At 40.7% G+C, this 20,944-nt stretch overlaps 2 protein-coding genes across 2 annotated transcripts in view; one reads left to right on the top strand and one right to left on the bottom strand.

Annotated features, from left to right (window-relative positions):
• Nucleotides 1-14,501, bottom strand: part of LOC105392981 (ubiquitin-protein ligase E3A) — a 32,207-nt gene extending 17,706 nt beyond the window's left edge. Inside the window, exons 1-12 of the mRNA XM_048624865.1 lie at nucleotides 14,320-14,501; nucleotides 13,871-14,075; nucleotides 8,903-9,033; nucleotides 8,404-8,546; nucleotides 6,886-7,047; nucleotides 5,997-6,109; nucleotides 5,037-5,141; nucleotides 4,046-4,157; nucleotides 2,386-2,555; nucleotides 1,706-1,859; nucleotides 592-726; nucleotides 31-233 (exon numbers count right to left, since the gene is read on the bottom strand). Of these exons, the coding sequence (XP_048480822.1) occupies nucleotides 31-233; nucleotides 592-726; nucleotides 1,706-1,859; nucleotides 2,386-2,555; nucleotides 4,046-4,157; nucleotides 5,037-5,141; nucleotides 5,997-6,109; nucleotides 6,886-7,047; nucleotides 8,404-8,546; nucleotides 8,903-9,033; nucleotides 13,871-14,075; nucleotides 14,320-14,354 (1,668 nt within the window). The 5' untranslated portion in view covers nucleotides 14,355-14,501. The remainder of the gene's footprint in view (nucleotides 1-30; nucleotides 234-591; nucleotides 727-1,705; nucleotides 1,860-2,385; nucleotides 2,556-4,045; nucleotides 4,158-5,036; nucleotides 5,142-5,996; nucleotides 6,110-6,885; nucleotides 7,048-8,403; nucleotides 8,547-8,902; nucleotides 9,034-13,870; nucleotides 14,076-14,319) is intronic.
• Nucleotides 14,502-14,978: 477 nt separating this feature from the next.
• On the top strand, nucleotides 14,979-17,320 carry LOC105387572 (protein transport protein Sec61 subunit gamma). Its single transcript, XM_011558318.3, has 3 exons — nucleotides 14,979-15,132; nucleotides 15,222-15,317; nucleotides 17,045-17,320. The coding sequence occupies exons 2-3, from the start codon at nucleotides 15,224-15,226 to the stop codon at nucleotides 17,155-17,157; spliced, it is 207 nt and encodes a 68-aa protein (XP_011556620.1). The 5' UTR covers nucleotides 14,979-15,132; nucleotides 15,222-15,223; the 3' UTR covers nucleotides 17,158-17,320.
• The last annotated feature ends 3,624 nt before the right edge of the window (nucleotides 17,321-20,944 follow it).

The raw sequence follows: 20,944 nt of genomic DNA, 5'->3' as shown, positions 1-20,944 counted from the left end.
CACCATTCGGTCGTCACCATTTGTACTGACCTCGACGAGTGCGTCGGCGATGAGGCTGGAGCGGCGCACGTGCAGCCTGAGAAAGGGCTCCGGCGGCGCCGCACCCACGGCCGCCTGCAGCAGGCTCGCGCGCCGCTCCGAGTACATCCGGATCCGGTTCTCGTAGTACAGCCCGAGCGACTTGCTCGCCGTCGTCAGGATGAACGGGTAGCGCAGGAACGAGAACTTCTTGCCTGGGGGGCGTAGCGTTCGTTTGTTTTGTTAGGCACGTAGAATATTCAGGGTTATGGGCATAGCATTCGTTTGTTTATATAGGTACTCGTAGGTAGAATATTCAGGGGTAGATCGCGCTTAGGCGATAAGTTCGCCCGTAGAGTATACAAATACTAGTTTAGATTAATATTATTATTATTAAATCTCTCCATCTTTTCATTGTACCTACCTAGGTATTTTGTATACAATAAAGTGTTATAATAATTATTTATTTGTAAACACAATGGAACAGAAGTTACATTATAAACTGTATGTTTTGCATACAATGATAATCCGCCAATCGCGGCGGTGCGCGGTCAAGTGTGTGGATCGCCTTACCATTGCTGAGCTCAGTCTTGTAGTTGGCGAAGTCCTTGTCCATCTCGACGGTGTCGCTGAGCACCTCGTTGTAGAACTCGTCGAAGGGAACCAGCGGCCGCCGCGCGTCTAGCACGTCCACTGATAATTCCACCGCTGCAAATATACGGTAGATTATAATATAATAATAATATGTAATATGTGTGGGGACATCTCACACACGGCCATCCGACCCCAAGCTAGGCAGAGCCTGTGTTATGGGTATCGGACAGCTGATATATCTACACAAATACATAGATACTCCCATTCACGGGCGCGCCAATAGTCCGCGGACAAATCTGCGTGTGAATGTGTTGATGGGCGCGGCTCGTCTCGAGATGCGAGCGCCACGAGAGTAGTACTAATATGTTCTTTGTGCAAGGGTCGTGAAGTTTACAATCGACTGGACTGCAACTCGGGGCTCGTGTAGTGTGTAAGCGAAGACGGATTTGTCCACGGAATGGTACGGCTCGTGTCTCGGCTCGCGGTGCGTGTAGTGAATGGGGTGCTTTAGTTACCTAGCGGGTCCGGCTGCGGGCCCCCGCGGCCCACACGAGGTAGCCACGAGTCCAGTGCGTCGCCCAACGGGTCGGCTGCGTATAATAGCGCCATGGAAGTAGAAAAAAAGACGAAAAGAATCTCGCTAACTAAAAAGTGACGCACCCAAAGTAAGTCAGTTTCATAGTTACGACGAGCCCGCTACACACATTCACACTTAAGTAAGTCAGTCGCACCGCCGCCGCCGCCAATCACGTCGCACTTACGCACCCACACACTCTCATATCGCCGCCATTGCTGTGCCTCATTTTTTAGTTAGCGAGATTCCTTCCGTCTTTTTCATAGAAGCTTTCACGGGCGCACCAATCCGCGGATTTGTCGCTGCATTAGTGCTTTAGATACTTAGCGGGTGGGCGGCGCCAGTGCTGCGTATAATAGCGCCTTCATAGAAGCTTTCTCGATTCCGCGGATTTGTCGCTGGATTTGTGCTTCAGTTACCTAGCGGGTGGATACGATGGACAACGTTGTTGTATAATAGCGCCTTCATAGAAGCTTTCTCGAATCCACGGATTTGTCGCTGGATTTGTGCTTTAATTACCTAGCGGGTCCGGCGGCGGCGTGCCCCCGCGGCCCACACGAGGCAGCCACGAGTCCAGTGCGTCTCCCAACGGGTCGGCTGGCGGCAGGCGCACCTCGCTCTCGCGCGCCCCCGCCTCCACTACGCCGCCGATTATGGACGCGTAGTACACGATCTGGTGGTGAGGTGGGCGTGGTTAGCTTATGTAGGTACTTAGTTATAAATAGATAGGTAGCTCGTTATGTCACACACATTGAAAACAGGAGATACAACAAAAATATGGTACAATTGGAGTTGATCCGATTAAGGGCCGGATTTTTTATCCGTGGTGAACTATAATCATTAATATATAATCAAATCACGTGTCAACCACTAATCAAAAGCCTAAGCCTAAGGGCGCCTTCAAATTAGTCGCTAGTTGCAGTCGCGCATCTTTTAAATTACAAAATTTATATGGATTTTGACAGCAGCGCGGCTGCAGCGCTGCAGCAGCGCTGCTTCCGCGCGACAATTAGCGACTAATTTGAAGGCGCCCTAAGGGTGCCTGTCCACCAGAGGGCAGAGCAGTAGCGGGGCGGTGTGCAAGGCAAAAATCATCCAATGAGCGGAGCGCAAATTGCATGAGCGGAGTTTTAATGCAATCTCATTGGTCAATTTCTCCGCTCCCTCGCTCCGCAATGGTGGATAAGCAGTCTTCTTACCTTCATAAGCCTGACGGCGCTGGTGACAGCCACATCGGCCTGCACGGGCAGCAGCGCGGAGCAGCCGGCGCCCACCACGCGCAGCGCCACCAGCTGCTGCAGCGAGCCCAGCAGCCGCCGCAGCCGCGCCGCCCCGCGCGCCGCCCACGCCCGCGCCAGCCGGGCTTGCCCTGACGGGTTGCAGGCAGATCATTAATAAATAAATAATAATATGACGACCGAATGGCGTAGTGGTTAGTGACCCTGACTACTGAGCCGATGGTCCCGGGTTCGATTCCCGGCTGGGGCAGATATTTGTTTAAACACAGATATTTGTTCTCGGGTCTTGGATGTGCCCGTAAAATGGCAATAGGCCCGCCCCCTATTACATTGGGACTAACAGAACACTCTGAAAAGTGGGTGCAGCAATGCACCTCTGCCTACCCCGCAAGGGAGTACATTAGTACAAGGCATGAGTACGTGCGTGTAATAAATATGTGGGGAAATCTCACACACGGCCATCCGACCCCAAGCTAGGCAGAACCTGTGTTATGGGTGTCGGACAGCTGATATATATCTACATCTACACAGATACATAGATAGATTTGTTACTTCAATTGCCTTATCATTTATAATATGGCGGTCGGCGGAAACTGAAAACAAATGAATGAGGGAATCCTGTGGAAAAAACCTGTAGAATTTTCGCATTCTTGATCTGAACTCGTCACGATACGCATTTGTATAATTTGTATTATATTCAGTTTTCTCTGTTAATAAACATTATACCAGCAAAAACCTATATGGATTATTAATCGCTTTAACATAAAATTGGTCTATAAGTATGTATTTATATCTGTGTAGATATATCAGCTGTCTGACCAGCTGCTGCAGCGAGCCCAGCAGCCGCCGCAGCCGCGCCGCATTATTATTATTATTATTTTCTTTCTGATTGACTTCAGCTCAGCTATTTGTACAAATAACTGGTATAATGAACCACACGGGCCTAAGCCAAGTGTGATTCATGGGGTATGTGTTGGGTCGGTTTGCATAAATTTACGCACTATTCGGCATGTATTGAGAACTGTTTTTCTGTCGGCGTTTATTAAATTCTTTATTGCACAAAGTAAATTGGTACAAAGGCGAACTTAATGCTAGCAGCATTTTCAACCAAGTTACTAAAGTTTTATTACGATAGTCATAATTTTATTGAGCAATAAAGTTTTGCCTATTGTGTGACAATTAGTGCTGTGCACTCCCATCAAGTATGCGAGTGGCGCGATGGAGGGGAAATCGACTAATGCGCTTTGTCACATGTCTATGTCTGTCACGCTCGAGGCGTAAGTGAGGTGTAAGTACCTGCACCTGGCTCTCTCGAGTGGAACCTTTGTGCATATCCCCAAGGTCTAAACTGCTTTCCTAAGCTTGGACCATTTCCCACCACGCTGGTCCACTGCGGGTTGGTGGGTTCACATATCTAGATATGCTAAATCTAGATATGCAGGTTTCCTCATGATGTTTTCCTTCACCGTAAGAGCGATGGTATACATTGTACTTAAGTTAAAAGAACTCATTGGTACATGTCAGCACCGGGATTCGAACCCGCATCTCTTGCGTGAGAAGTGGGCGCTCACCCGACAGAGCTACCACCGCTCCTCACTATAATCCCGCAATTCCCGCTCACCTTTGACCGGCAGATGCTCGGCGACCCGGCACAGGGCGGGTAGCGCCACCTCCAGGTACTCATCGCAGTCCAGCTCGGGCAGCTCGAACACTATCGCCAGGCACGCCACCACCTGGGGTTTGATAAACAACGTTAAAAAACCCCGACATTCAATACCAAGGGCCATACCGCAAAAAATAAGACAGTATTTAACAGATGTTTAGCGCTGTAAATCGCCTAATAAATTGAAAAAAAATTAGTTTTAAACACGACTTGTTAAACAATGTTTAAAGTTTTTGGTAGTAATACAGTAAAAGCCGCACAAATTTTTAACGGCAACGCTGTTTGTCATAAAATATGGCTAAGAACACTGAGGATAAAATTACCCCAAAAAAACAAAAATGACAGTTTGACGTGACTACAATTAAACATTGTGCCTTCAGAATCGACATCACTGTTTATCAAAGGTGGAATAAAATATAACATTTCACTTAAAAGACGACTGAATGGCGTAGTCGTTAGTGACCCTGACTACTGAGCCGAAGGTCCCGGGTTCGATTCCCGGCTGGGGCGGATATTTGTTTAAACACAGATATTTGTTCTCAGGTCTTGGATGTGCCCGTGAAATGGCAATAGGCCCGCCCCCTATTACATTGGGACTAACATAAACACTGGCGAAAAGTGGGTGCAGCAATGCACCTCTGTCTACCTCGCAAGGGAGTACATTAGTACAAGGTGTGAGTGTTTATATTTTTTATATACAGGGTGTTGCAAAAAGGGTATACTAAGCCGAAACCTACATGTGCAGAATGGTATATCTAAGCTTGAAACTGAAATCAGTTTTTTAAAAATTCGCGAAAAAAAAATCATTTTCCATAGTAAAAAGTCACGTGACCAACAAAGTTTGTATGGGAAATGATTTTTTTTCTTAGATATACCATGCTGCACATGTAGGTTTCGGCTTAGTATACCCTTTTTGCAACATCCTGTATATGTATACTTAAAACCTCACCTCTCGCAGGCGCAGGCGGCGCGTGGCTCGCAGGTCTATGGTCAGCGACTCGGCCAGCGCCGTGAGCGCCGTGGCCAGCGCCCCGCTGTAGTAGTCCGACGGCACCTGCCCGAGACACATGTGCGGTTAGTAAGAAAACAAGAGAGAAAAATAATTTATTGCCGAAACAGTTGCAACGATACGAAAAGAAACACTAAAACTAAACATAATTATTTATATAAAAAAACAGACTTTGGACAAAAGGTGCCATGCTCAGCATGTGCTGCCGTAAACAGAGGCATGTCTTGTGATAGCGCTGTTTCTCAGCATGTCCCTGAGTGTTGAGTTAAATAAGTAGAACATTGATTTATATTATTGTATGTGAGTGCTTTAATATTACATTTATGATATTTGATTAATACTTCCTTTAAAATTTGCTAGTACAGATTTAAAGTAGCTCAGCGTGCTAGAGGTTTCTCTGATGGATCGTATCAGAAATGAGTTCATCCGTCAGAGGACTAAGGTTCCCCACATAACTGTCAAAAAGTGGCAATGGACTGGTCATATCTGCCGAAGCGATAACCGTTGGGGTAGACGAGTTCTCGAGTGGAGACCACGAACAGGCATGCGAAGCGTGGGACGCCCTCCTACCCGCTGGACCGACGACCTTAGGCGGGTAGCCTAGTAGGGTAGTGGGTGGGTGAGGAAGGCCGAGGACCGAGTGTTGTGGCGTTCGTTGGGAGAGGCTTGTGTCCAGCAGTGGGTGATTATTGACTGATGACACTGACGTCTATTATACTAGTCACCACAAATGCCTTACAAATGTACACATTTCTATGAAAAACACGCTTGCCTTGGAACTAAATGTATGAACCAAAGTTCAGAAAAGCTCAACCTTTTGACTAGTATTTGACACGCGCAGTACGCACACTTGGGCAATCTAGTATAATAGACGTCTGTGGATGATGGATGACACTGTACCTTGGCGAGGTGTTGGAAGGCGCGCTGACACGCATCCAGGTCGGGCCCGGGCCGCGCTGCGCTGTCCACGTCCTTGTCGGGGTCACTGACCCCCGCCGCCGCGGTGGCGCCATCTGTCGTACGCAACATAATTATAGCAACTTTTACAAGGTGTGATAAAAGTTGTGTAAGCAAAGTTGAAAGAGGATGACGAAGGGAATAATTTTATATTGAATAACGTTTGTTCTTCGACTTTAGAAAAAACGGGTTGGCGCACATTGTGACGTCTGGAAGCAGCAGCGTGCCGGGCCTCAGAAAGAGTCGCCCCAATACATTTTCATACAAAACACAGACATACTAGTGATACAAGTGGTAGTGACTTCAGTAATAAACAGTTTCATTTTAGTTGAAAAATAAGTCACATACCAAGGTTTTAGTTTAACCCCCTTATTCAAAGAAAAGTTACAGAACGTTTTAGCTATTGAACTGTTTTGGCCCTTTCGTCATTAAAAAAATTGTTCTTTGACAGAGATGGACAAAACAGTTCAATAGCTAAAGCATCCTGTAACTTTTTATGACTAAGGGGGGATAGTCTTTAGGACCTTTATTGAGTTGCATAAAGTTCAACCTGAATGTAAACTTTGTAACTGCACTTATACACTCACGGGCAATGAAAAGGTTCCACTAAGAAAAACACTAAATCACTTCTAAACGGAAAAGGCTAGCTTAATGACGCCTTCTGTAACATTAGAGTACATTTAGCAGAGCATCAAGATATAACCAACCAAAAACGGTAATATTTTGTTCAATTTTTAAATTAAATGTTTGAAAAAATTGGGGTCGTTTGGTGTTTGAATTCTGTGAGTGGGACTTTTTCATTGCCCGTGAGTGTATAATAGTTATCACGTACCCTGTGTTCCGCTGCCTTTCGCCGGCCCCTGGAAGCAGCGTGCCAGCAGCGCGGGCTGCGAGAAGGCCTCGCCCAGCGCGCGCACCAGCGGCTGTGCGCGCTGCGAGCGCAAACACTCCGCGCACAGCTCACTCATGCGCTGCTCCGTCAGCACAGCGCCATCTAGCGGCAGGAGGAGGAGTAAGATTAGGGGGGTATATGTCATTGAGGTTGTCTTTTCTACATTTAAGTAGCTAAAAGCATCGTAGAAGAGCGGGCACACTCCGCGCACAGCTCGCTCATGCGCTGCTCCGTCAGCACAGCGCCATCTGGCGGCGGGACGGGGAGTTAGGTGTGATTAGGGTTCATGTCATTGAGATTGTCTTTTCTATAAGTAGTTGAAAGTATCGCAGCAGTGAAGGTCAAGAACTCCTGACACCCCTATATAGCTATAACTACAACCCTCCCACTTAGGCGCCACCTATATAAAATAACCTTGAACTACATAAACCTTGTTTCGTTACTAAGACTTCTGTGTGTGTTTTAAAAGATGACGCTAAATATCGACCTTTATTAATTTAAGCGCCATCTTAAATCAAATATTAGAACTAGCTTCATAAAGTTCATGCCAGAATGTTAAAACCTGTGTTGTTCACTTTTAACTATTGCAAGCCAGCTCAGTGTGATACGAAGTGATTGCATTTTTCACCAGTTTAACTACTTGACGGTGTGGTCTAATCGTTAAGGTATTCGGCTTTCAATATGGAGGTCCAGAGTTCAAATCTCTGGAAGGAGTGACTTTTAAAATTTATTTTTATGTTTTTTTTGTTAATCATTCTTCTTCTTCTATCGTGTAAAATGCACTAAGCTAACTTCCTCCTAATTGTAAACAATTATCACTACATAGACTATCCTTTGCTAATGAACCGCAACATATTCACTATTTTGCAAACGAGTTTAACAAGCTTCGTGGCGTAGCGGGCAAATGGTTGGTTTGCGGATGATTGCGGCGCGGCGTGGGTTCGATCCCAGATGAAAAACAAAAAGAATTTAAATTTTGTATTTCATAATATTATTGTTCTATGAATTCGTTAGTTTGTGTAAATGATGGATATTATCTAAATGATGGATATAAATAGGAGAATAGTAAAATAGTTCTATATCTGTCTATAGACACGAGCACTACCGCAACATACGTCACACCGACAAATTGGCTTTGCGTTGTTAGAATTTCTATTTGAAATGCAGGGGGTCAGGTTTATCTGCACCTGACTGTACAGTAATTATTTATTTATACATAAAGGCTTAACATAAAACTCGGAACTAATGGAAAAACTCCTCGCCCACTGATTACATACATCTTTGATTTTGATTTGATATTACAATAACTTTTGTAGCATGGTGTTAAGTAAACTGGACTAATAGCAGCTTGTATTTGATTTACAATCTGCGGGAGTTATCTTGGCACGTGACTGGCAAGATCCACAGATCCCCAAGCTAGTTAACTAGACTAGATAATTATCATATCAAAATACTCACTGTTATGACTAACAGTTCCAACATCGTCTGGTTGTGATGCTTTCTGACTAGTTTCTAATACTGTGTGTGATGGCTGGCTGCTGTCTGCGCCGGAGCTGTTCGTGGCATCGCCTATTAGATCGCCCGACGTTGTGCATGGCAAGCTGTGGAGGCAATTTTGTAAGAAAACATTTGTTACTGAGTTACTGAAGTTCATGATTTAAAAAAATTTCCTTCTATTTCTATTTCACACTAGAGAGTTGGAAAGTTTTACAAAAAAGGTAGTCATATTTTTATTCTTAGCATACTCAATCGTTTATGCATCCATAAGTTTTTCAGGTGTGCACCAAGGCTGTAGGATACAAAAATCATTAAATTGAAATTAACATATTTTTTCACCATATTGTGTACCTTCATGGATCTATCTTCATACCTTCAGGGACTGTACAAAGTGTAGACCCAGGAGGTCATTCATCCCAAACCTACAACTTCATGCCTTCAAACATTATTAAAGTAATACCTGAAGCATGTGTGAGGTTTGTCTTCATCCGTGCGCCGCACCTTGTTGGGCTGTCCACCGCACAGCCGCGCCTCCTTGTAGAACAACTTGATGGCCTCTGCTGCAGCTTCATTCGGGGATAATGATCGCGACTGTAATTTGTTTATGTGTTTTTTTACTTGTGTTATGAAAATAGGTTTGCAGTGTGTAGTGTATTGACATATGGGGTATATTAGTGTAAGACAATAATAGTGAATGTGGGTAGATTGAAGATCTTCAGTCTGGACCTTCCATGAGCCTAACCTGTGCTGCTCATCAATTCTGAGTGCTAATTGTGAGTATATAATAGTGGCGACGAGAGAAAAACGTAAAATAGTGTGATAATTGTGTGTACAAATAAGTGTTGCATATAATCAGTGTGATATTCGGCAAAATGAGTGCAGTAAAGTTTGGTGAGTTTGATGTAGCACATGGCTGTTGGGAAAACTATATTGAAAGGTTCTCTTTTGCCCTACAAGCTGCAGGTATTGTGGATGATTCAATTAAGAAGGCTAATTTACTTGCTTCAGGCGGCCCTGATTTGTATGATTTGATAATATCACTGATAGCCCCATCAAAAATAAGTGAGGTTACTTTTACAACAATCAAATCAAAATTAGACAATCATTTTCATCCGACACCTAATGAGATTGTACAATCATACAAATTTCATACTAGGAATCAAGAAGAGGGGGAAATGATAAGGGATTACATTGCACAACTGAGGAAATTGAGTATTCATTGTAACTTTACTGAGTTGAATCGTACTCTAAGAGATAGGTTGGTTTGTGGTATTCTGGATAAGGACATACAAAGGAAGTTATTACAGCTGGGTCAGTTAACATTCGAACAAGCTTGTGAAATGGCAGTATCTCATGAAACAGCAAATGTTGACTCGAATATTATTGTTTCATCGGGATCACGTCCAACTGTGGATATAATGGAGGAACCTATGGAAGTAAATAAAATAACCAGTAAAAAATTTCAAAAACCTATGGATAAATCATGTTTTCGCTGTGGGAAAAAACATGGTGGATATTGTAGGTTCCGTTGGAGCAAATGTAACTTCTGTGGAAAAGTAGGGCATATAGAGTCAGTTTGTATGAGCAAATCATCAAAGAATAATGATACAATGAATTCTAACTGTAATGGTCTTTATGAAGACAGGTTAATTTAATAAAACAGGAGAGAATTGCAGCCTTCATGATACAAGTTATGTTGAATAAAAAACAAATAGAGATGGAGGTTGATTCAGGTTGTGCCTTTACAATTATAAGTGAAGCGACGGCCAGACTCATTTTTGATGGAAAATTGCCTAAATTAGAAATGGTAGACATAGAACTAAAAACATGGACTGACAGTAAATTGCAATTATTAGGGAAAATATCATTGAACGTTTGCTACAAAGATATTAATGAAAACCTCACAGTTTATATTGCTCGAGGAAACGGACCAAGTTTAATTGGCCGAAACTGGTTTGCTGCATTGAAAATTCAGTTATATGGAATAAACAGTGTGAGAGTTGACTGTAATAAAGTATTAAATTTATTACAAAAATATAGAGAAGTATTTCAAGAAGGATTAGGGAAATATACTGGACCTGTTGTTAGTATTATACCAAGAGAGGGAAGTATGCCGAAATTTTTGAAGAGTAGGCCAATACCATTTGCTATAAAAGAACGTGTCATCAAAGAGATAGAGACTTTAGTAGCGGATGATGTGTTAGAGCCGACGCCTCACGCAGAGTGGGCCACACCCATTGTGTCGGTACTGAAATCAAATGGTGGAGTGAGGCTGTGCGGAGACTATAGGTCTACTGTAAATTCCGCTATTGATACAGATACATACCCACTTCCGACCCTAAATGAAGCTTTTGCAGAATTACAAGGAGGGGTATTATTTTCAAAAATTGATTTGGAGCGAGCTTATACGCAAGTGGTAGTAGACGAACCAACATCAAGGTTACTCACATTAAATACACCTAAAGGACTCTACAAAATGAAAAGATTAAGTCAAGGAATTAAAGCATGTCCTGGAATTTTTCAAAGGCTCATGACATCATTACTGGCTGGCATTCCTGGGGTATCAATATTATTAGACGATGTGGTACTTTGCGGAAAAAATGTAGAGCAACACGACCAAAGATTAGAAATGGTGCTGCAAAGACTACAAAAGGCAGGACTTCGGGTTAACAAAAGTAAATGTATGTTTGCTGTGAAGAGTGTCGAGTTCTTAGGCTTCATCATCGATGAATTTGGTATTCACCCATGTGAAGAGAAAATTCATGCGATTGATAAGACACAAGCACCTAAAAACATCAAAGAGTTGCAAGCTTTCTTAGGATTGCTAAACTTCTATGAGAGATTTATACCGCACAAAGCTACTGTAGCAGAACCACTATAAAGATTATTGGAAAAAGATGCTGCATGGAAGTGGAATAAAGAGCACCAAGAAGCCTTTGAAAAGTTGAAGAGAATGTTGTCGAGTAAAGACACATTAGTCCACTATGATATGAAGAAAAAGCTAATACTTTCGTGTGATGCTTCTCAATATGGGTTAGGAGCTGTATTAGAACATGAAATGAACGATGGTTCAAAAAGGCCCATAATGTTTGCTTCAAGAACGTTAAATGTACATGAACGCAACTACGCGCAAGTTGACAAAGAAGCTGCGGCGATCATATTTGGACTGAAGAAGTTTCACCAATTTATAAGTGGAAGGAAAGTTTTGATCAAAACTGATCATAAACCGTTATTGGGTATATTTAATCCGAGGAAACCAATACCAAATATAATATCACCTAGGATGCTCCGTTGGGCACTACTTCTTAATTCATATGATTATGAAATCGAATATGTTGAAGGCAAAAAAATTGGCAATGCTGATGCATTAAGCCGTTGGCCGTCAAATACAGAAGAACATACGGAAGATGAAGAGTACTTGGGCGTTCTATTGATAGAAGAAACCCCAATAGCACTAGATTTGTCAGCTTTAGAAGTCGCACGGTTGACAAGGAAAGACAAGATACTTAGTAAAATAATGTATTGGATAAGAAATGGATGGCCTGCTAAAGTAGAAAATGAATTTATAGTATACTGGCAAAAACGAGAGGAACTATCTACATACCAAGGATGCATTCTATGGGGTAGTAGAGTGGTTTTACCTGAAATAATGTGGTCTACGGTACTTGAAGAACTACACGGGAATCATGACGGCATTGTCATAACAAAGGCATTGGCAAGAAGTTATTTTTGGTGGCCTGCGTTGGACAAGCAAATTGAAGAGATGGTGAAGAAATGTGATACCTGTGCTGAACACAGAAATATGCCGCCTAAAGTAACACATCACTGGATCAGACCAGACAAGCCCTGGTCTAGGCTACACATAGATTACGCAGGACCATTTCAGGGTAAAATGTTCCTAATATTGATAGATGCCTATTCAAAATGGCCTGAAGTTAAGGTGGTTAATGATTTAAGTAGTGCCACTTTAATAAAGGAACTTCGTCAAATATTTGCTGAACAAGGATTGCCAGATTGTCTTGTCAGTGACAATGGAAGAAGTTTTATATCTAAAGAATTCAAAGAATATTTAGTAAAAAATGGTATTAAACAGATATTAGTAGCGCCTTATCATCCGGCTTCTAATGGTCAAGCTGAACGAACAGTTCAAGTTATAAAGAATAAACTGAAAAAGCAGACATCAGAGCCATGGAATGTGAAACTCCCCAAAATATTATATGGACTAAGATCTACTCCAAATACGGTTACGGAAACCACACCAGCTGAAATGCTAAATAATAGAAGATTTAGAACAATTTTCGATAATCTGAATCCCTTATCATACAAAAACAATGACACCATGGAAAGCAACGAAAATACAAAAGTAAGAAGCTTTGAAGTAGGCCAAGCTGTCTACGTTAGAAATTATTGTGGAAATCCTCGTTGGCTGAAGGGCATTGTAGAGAAGAGAGTCGGAGTATGTCGTTATTTAGTTAAATGGAATGGAAAATTGTTAACAAGACATATCAATCAGATGGTCACTGCTCTTCGTGAGGAGGAACACGAGGATGTCCCACAAGACACAATTGTACAGCGGACACAGAGTGAAGATGGAAGAGACATCATATCCTTACCACCGCGAGAACAATGGGCTGAAATCATTGGAGTATCAGGGCCAGCAGATGTCATCATACATCAAAGTCCTGAAGTAACATCAGATACAGCCAGAACCAAGAGAATCCGTGAATCTCCACCAACATCTCCACAACCTCAAAAGAAATATGTCATGGAAGACATTGATGATAGTGATTTAGATAACATAGAGCCTCTTGATATGGATGTAGAGACTCAGTAGATTAAATACCATTATAGCAGCCATGTTAGCATTAGTTAGGAAATAGGTAGATAGTAAGTGAAACAAAACAGTGATTGTGAAAGTGACAATTAATCAGTGTTAAGTGAAAATATAAAGTGAAGTGTACCACATATCTCGAGGGGAAGGCATGTAGTGTATTGACATATGGGGTATATTAGTGTAAGACAATAATAGTGAATGTGGGTAGATTGAAGATCTTCAGTCTGGACCTTCCATGAGCCTAACCTGTGCTGCTCATCAATTCTGAGTGCTAATTGTGAGTATATAATACAGTGTTAAACAAAGGGTAAGCAAGAAATATATGATATAGTAGATATTAAATGTAAGTAGGTACATCCATATTAATAATAAAAATATACTTATTTGTTGCTATTTTGTGTTTTAATTAGAATAAATATACATTTTATCTTTCAATCTGTCTACCATAGCATCAAACTAAGCTAGAACCTGTGTCAGAACTGAACAATAGTTTTGTTAAAACTTTATGTTATTTTCAAGTGCATGTGAAATGAACATATTTCTTTTCTTTCAATCAAAATACCTACTTACTATGACTACTATTTGTGTACTGACCTCACTGCTGGAGGCGCAGTGCTGGTTGTCGCAGTGCGGGTCGCCGCAGCCGTCCACCAGCTGGTAGAAGTACCTCTCGATCAGCTGTTTTGCCGCCGCTCTCTTCATGACTTCCCGGGGATCCTCCGACTCACATTCAGGAGGGATCCCACCTTCAGTCACTGCTGCGGCTGAATTATTGCTAGACGATGACGCTTCACTCAGCCTGAAAAGGGATGAGTGTTAAAATAGAGAGAGAATACACTGCGACGCAATTCAAAACATTGACGATCAAAACAAAGAAAAAATGCAAGTAATACACGTAACCTTCACGGCAACTTAGAACAGTTTTTGGGTTTCTCGGTGGTATTTATGAAGGATTTATAATGATTACTATGAATTATAATATCGATCAGAGAAGATGATTATGAAAATGAAAATAAATAGTATATTATGATGTTTTGCATTACCTTGAAGCTTCGTCAGTTTCTCTTTTAGAGCTCATAGAAAATTACTGCTATTCAGGATTAATATATTTACAAGATAAAACTATAAAAATGCAACAAGAACTACGAGAACATTCGAATAAAAATTATTAGATCAAATTTGTTATTACTGTAATAACCTCTAAAATTATTTGATTTGACATTTCATTGTAAATCCCTGACAGTGACAAATGGAATGGTTTTATAAGTTTATTGTCTGTGTGATTCATAGAACAATAATAACTTTATGCTCGCTTTACGGTGGCTCTTATTATTCTGAGGGTTAACCTCACTCGGGTCGGGTCGAGCTTGGAATCGGAACACATTTTATGACTACGCTTCTTGATAAGGATACGGAATGGTACTTAATTACTTCTATGTCTTCATGTAGATGTCCACGTTTAACACGTCCAACCAACTCGAGCAGCCTGGAGTAAGTGCGATGCATACATACCAAGTAAAATAATAAAAAACTAGATTCTAATTTTAAGATTAAGCCTCGACATAAAGCGAGGTAACGCGGCCAGCTTTTTGAGCACCTTTCCCAGTGACGGTAGCGATCTGGCTCATCTGTTCCTTCTAATTTTAGATTTACACTTATTCTATCGATTGTCATTAAAATGATTGTAAAGATTTTTTTATTGGCACATCACTATTATTTGACGTGACGTGTATCCGAGACGTGGCTGACGTTTGTGTTTTGTGGTGCAAATTGGAGCTCATTCAAATCGGATTTCCTTTCCCTTTACAATACTACTACTTTTGCTCGTACGGGAAAGTACTGCAAATACTCTTCTGGTTAGTTTCAAACCTTTAATTACACATTTATATCCTGAGACTGTAATTTCACGGGAGGTTTTTATAACAAAGTGCTGTACTACTTTCAGAAATGGATCAAATCGTGAAATTTGTGGAGCCTGGCAAGCAGTTCGCCAAGGATTCCATCAGATTAGTGAGAAGATGCACCAAGCCCGACAGGAAAGGTATGTAACTCTTTAGATTTGCTGTAGTCTCTGAAGATATCAAATCCTCAAGTCAATTAGTAGCTAGGTCTTTCGGAAGATATCTGTAGATTCTGCGGTGTTGGCAGTAGGCCACATTAATGTTTATATCTAAAACTAGGATCACACCTATTCTACTAACATCACATTAATTATATAGTCCTTAAAGTAGCATTTTCTATCTTATCTCAAGCCCATTTTAAAGTTGGCATTGTATGCAAATACTCTTAAGTAAATTGAACTATCTTTCTAGCTAGATTTCTTTGTGAAATACCTATTGATGGTGTAGAGTAGGGTAACCAATACAAAGCAAAGCAGTTGTTGAGCTGGTTGTGAATTCATGGATACTATGAAAACTATTGAGTGATTACTTCCATGTTTGGATGCTAAATAAAGCGCACTGTGTAGGGTATAATTTAAATAATGTCTGAGAATAATTACTAAGTAAAGAAATTTGGTTGTACTCACTATACAGTTTTTATGCACTAATTCGAATGATATGGTATGGAAATGACCCAATACCTATCAATAATAAATTAATACAGTTCTACTTAACTATACACTTATGTACTTCACATTGTTCTTTGTTTCAACTGAGAGAATTTTCAACTTGTAAAGTTGTTTTTTTATATTAAGAAGTATATTGATTCTCTGGTTGAAGTTTTATCTAGCGCCTAGTCTTAGATCAAAGTGTGTCTAGTATTCTGTTTTTGCTAAAACCTTAGTAGATTTATTTAATTTCACTGTACTTATTGATTTGTATCAATCAAAACATCATAAAATGAAAAAATAATATTTGCCTGTTGATTTAATTACTCATGGCTACATATAGGTAGGTACATAATAATTGTGTTAATAACAGTGTTTTAGGGTTGATCTAAAAATATTTCAATTATCATTAATAGTATGTATTAAGAAATGATTTTACAAAACTACTTAAACTAACTGACATCATTAATTAATCACATAGGTATTATAATAATTTATTTATGCTATTAAGTTAAAAAATGGTAGAAATAGAATGACTGTCTCCACAATACAACTGTAAATGCACTCCTCACTGAAGGACACAAAGCATATATGTATACTTATCAGTGTATGGCAAATAGCATCAGCATAATGCACAGTAGAGCGATCTGTTGGCCTAGCACGGGCGCAAGAAGCTCACATAAAGGCGTGACAAAAGTGTTTCCGTTTCCGTCACACTGGCTCTTGAGGCCGCTCGACATAAGTGAGCACGACGCAAAACTTTTGTCTCTGGGCGTGCGCCCCGTGTTAGGCCTATAGATCTCTTACACATAACTTTATCAAAGGTACAAATGATACGCAAATCAGTAAAAAACGCATTAGACGAAGACAAATATTTGAGCAAAAAATAATGTTGTTGAGGCCTTATCTAAAGGTGAAAGTTATTAGTAAGTAATCAAATCACTATTCAATTCAGTGAGTACTTACCATCGTCCGTCGTAGCGCTAGTATAGCATAAAAAATATCGCTTTTCTTTTGTTTAGGGCTTAATTAATAGGTACTGAATCACCATACTGCATGACCTGACAAGAGGTGACCAAAATTTTCTATCACCGTCACTCTTTAGAACACGCGATGTGAGTGAGCGCGACGCAAAACTTTCTTCATGTCTTGTCGCGCGCGCACCGTGCTGTTTAAAGTTGTTATAACATGTATTGAACGTGTGTGTCCGTTTGTTGCAGAGTTCCAGAAGATTGCGATCGCGACGGCCATCGGCTTCTGCATCATGGGCTTCATTGGCTTCTTCGTGAAGCTCATCCACATCCCCATCAACAACATCATCGTAGGCTCATAGACAAACCCTAGCTTAGATCTAAATTATATCTGTAAGGCACCAATTAAACCTATGTAAAGTATACATTGATAACTTTTATTTATGTTGTACGTATAGAAATAATGATATGATTATGATGCTTGTTGTGATCGAATTCCATTAAATTATTTCATCTTTTTTACAACATTGTATTTGTTTTGAATTTGTTTCATTAAGGGTCGGCAATAGGCAATCGAGGGTTGGCATTGTCATAGAATTATGTAGTAAATGATGCTCTACAGCTTTGAAAAAAATCACACAGGTAGCCGAAGAGTCTAGCTAGGTGCTGAATCATTCGAATTTAAGTAAATGCTTATGGATAACTGTAAATTAATTACGAAAAACCAGTAAATCACACTCCCGTATTGTAACAACTGTGTCGTAATTATCAAGAATTTTCATATGATTCTTATCAAATTATAAAGATAAATGCTTGGACTAGGCGCTAAATACCTTTTTTTTTAATAAACACACACCTATTTTGTGTAAATTAATCCCAAACTTGAGCAATTTTTTTCCCTCAAATCTTCATACAAATATCTATGGCGGCTTTCTGTGTTATAAAATCATAAACACAAGCGACTTTTGACTCAGTCGGCCGCTGGACTCCAAAGAACGGTCACGTCGGTTTAGGCGGCACTGACAGCTCGCGATCTAATTGTGTACAGACACAAAATCACTGCACATTGGTTGTCATTGCACTTTTTCAACTTTTATGACACCAACATAATTTGATTTGAAATTGAGGAAGCATAATTCTTATACTATATTCAATAAATTAAATGATAATGTTTTTTATTAGTTAAGTCCATGGTACTTCTTGATTAAATTATAATTATTAATGCCTAACTAAAACTAACTAATATAAAATTAAAATTAAACTAAAAAGAAGATGCTGGCCAGATCGCTGCCACTGTCGGGTAGGGTACCCAAGACGCTGGCCGCGTTACCCCGCAATATAGCGATGCTTAGCCTTTGTGATAGGTAAGTGCCAGCCCTAGGGTCCCTTGAGACTTCTATTAGTCTGCTGCTGATGTCTTTAAAAAGCTGACGTGCCTCCGGTCCCCACGGCCCTGGGATGAGGAGCAGGAATATAGTGAATGGAGTTAAGTTATGACAATACGTAGGAAGATTAGGTTAGGATTCAAAAACACAGTCTCATGGTGCTGGTTGAGGCATGGTCTCGTGAGGATCTGATGAGGGCAGTAACACGGAGGTGACTGAATTATATTTCAAAGATTTAATAGCTAAAAGCATCGAGTTTGGGCGCGGTGGTAGCTCAGTCGGGTAAGCGCCCGCTTCTCACGCAAGAGATGCGGGTTCGAATCACGGCGCTGACATGTACCAATGAGTTCTTTTAACTTAAGTACAATGTATACCATCGCTCTAACGGTGAAGGAAAACATCGAGAGGAAACCTGCATATCTAGATTTAGCACATCTAGATATGTGAACCCACCAACCCGCAGTGGACCAGCGTGGTGGGAAATGGTTCAAGCTTAGGAAGGCAGTTTAGACCTTGGGGATATGCACAAAGGTTCCACTCGAGAGAGCCAGGTGCAGGTACTTACACCCCCACAGAGAATAGAATAGAATCGAGTTTGGGCTATTAAGTATGTTTTTCAAAGAGAGAGAGAAAGATATTTTAGGTTTCCTCTGGATTAGTTAGGTTTACTGGGTTTACTAAATTCATTCGTAACGTAAAATTGTCAATGACGGAATTTCTTCTATAGACAGTAGCCACTAATAAAAACAACGATATATGGCGTGATTTGCAAAAGTACCTATCTAGTCAACCTGCCACGGGGTGACTTCGGTGGGTAACTCAGAATAATACTAGGTATATGTTATTGCATCAATAATAAAAAAAATCAAGAAAATATTCAAAGTTTCCATTATCGCTTTTCACGCACACAAATCACAAACTCATGCCTTGTTCTAGGAGCAGGGTCTACCCTGGTGCATTTCCATGACCACTTTTCATTAGCGTCCCACCGGTTTCGATGCTCAGCGGAATAGCACCATTAACCATTATTATTCTGAGATATCATCACTTCTTATTCTGAGTTACCCAACATAAAATCACGCCATCTATTGAAATCATTTTTTAAATTAGGATTTGTCTATGGTGCGGTCCCCAAATTTAAGGGTAAAAGCCAAATAATTATATTTTAACTTTTTTTATACGTATTATATTAAAAGACCTATTCAACGATACCCTACCTACACCATCAAAATAACCGGAAAAAATATCAGCCCCAATTTACTTGTATGGGTGAACAAGTCCAAATCAAACCACTATTTGCTGGCAGAAGTAACGTTTAATCATATAAACCACAAAGTCATTAAAACCGAAGAAATCTTAATACCGCGATGTACGGTAAGGGATAGTGACATCTGTTGGCACATGAACTAAAACATTAACAGATATTATTATGACGATTCTACAATGGGAGAGGGAGTACCCCATTTTTTTTGGGTACTCCTCATATCTATGCGAAATATCAGCTTGATATCTTTACCCGTTTCTGAGAAAAAGGGCAGTGACAGACAGTCAGTCAGACAGACGGACAACAAAGAGATGTTATAACGGTTGCTTTTTTCCTTTTGAGGTACGAAACTCTAAAAATATGAAAAAATATTATTCTGCCACCAAAAAATATACTTACAAACATACATACATACAATAAAAAAACATTACTCTCCTCCTTCGGCAGTCGGGTTAAAACAAGTGAGACTGATTCTGAACTTTTGTTCTACGAGTTTTAAAAATTAACCAAAAAAAACCTTTATCATAGAAACTTTGTTGACACGTGACTTTTTACCATGGAAAACGAATTTTTTTTTTCGCGTTTTTGCAACACTCGTAGAACTAAAGTTGTTCAGAATGACCCCTTGAGTCATCCCCTTTCGGCTTAGTATAACTTATTATCTACACTTTAATACCTGTAGTTACCTTTCTACAAGTAGGTAAATACCACATTTGTTTAGAAATCTAATCGGGTTCCGAGTATGGAGAAAAGTGGCACCCTTATTAATTTCTACTCTTTCCTGGTGCTTACCAGTGTAATTAAAAATTAAACTTACCCTCAAATCACTACTTGAAAATAATTGTCAATAAAGTTGGCGAGTAAAAGTTTATCGACCCACTGTGCAAACTTACATGTGTGCGTGTCACTGCGTGTGCTGTGTGAAGAACATTGAAAACCCAAAATTGGCGCGGCACGTCACCCTGTACGGGCCCTTAAATCATAACCTGTAGGGGACGCAGGACTCACCCACGTCTCTTAAAAGAGATGATCGGAATCCAGAGACATGCAATATTGCAGATAAACACCACCATCCGTCTTACGATGAAGGAAAATATCGTGATGATGCCATGGAAGTCTACTTCCATGGATGATGCCTGCATATTTATGAGAAACCCGACAAGGACGAGTGTGGTAAGGACCTTAAAGTAGGAAGTAAATTTAGACCTCACCAAAATTAGGGGCAGAAAGCGTAGGTATTAGACGTAACAAATGAACCGAGAGAGAAGCACTTGAAAAGAAAAATACTTAGACGACTGTAACGTGTACAAATAATGAAACCAATAAAAATGGAGTAACTAAGTATTACCTCATGCGGCGACCGAATTAATGGTGTAGCGGTTAGTTACCCTGACTGCTATGCCGAAGGTCCCGGGTTCGATTCCCGGATTGTTTATCTGCGCGTGCTCCAACCTAGTTACAATGCCCATACACATAATAAACACGATACGACGACGACGC

Source organism: Plutella xylostella, chromosome 13 (genome assembly GCF_932276165.1).
Source record: "Plutella xylostella chromosome 13, ilPluXylo3.1, whole genome shotgun sequence".
Taxonomy (NCBI): domain Eukaryota; kingdom Metazoa; phylum Arthropoda; class Insecta; order Lepidoptera; family Plutellidae; genus Plutella; species Plutella xylostella.
This window is presented reverse-complemented; position numbering and strand designations above follow the sequence as displayed.

Bases quoted from the DNA above. Each gene is read 5' to 3' on its own strand.
- LOC105387572 (XM_011558318.3), top strand. From the start codon at position 15,224: ATGGATCAAATCGTGAAATTTGTGGAGCCTGGCAAGCAGTTCGCCAAG. The intron at 15,318-17,044 runs GTATGTAACTCT...CGTTTGTTGCAG, and splicing joins CACCAAGCCCGACAGGAAAG to AGTTCCAGAAGATTGCGATC.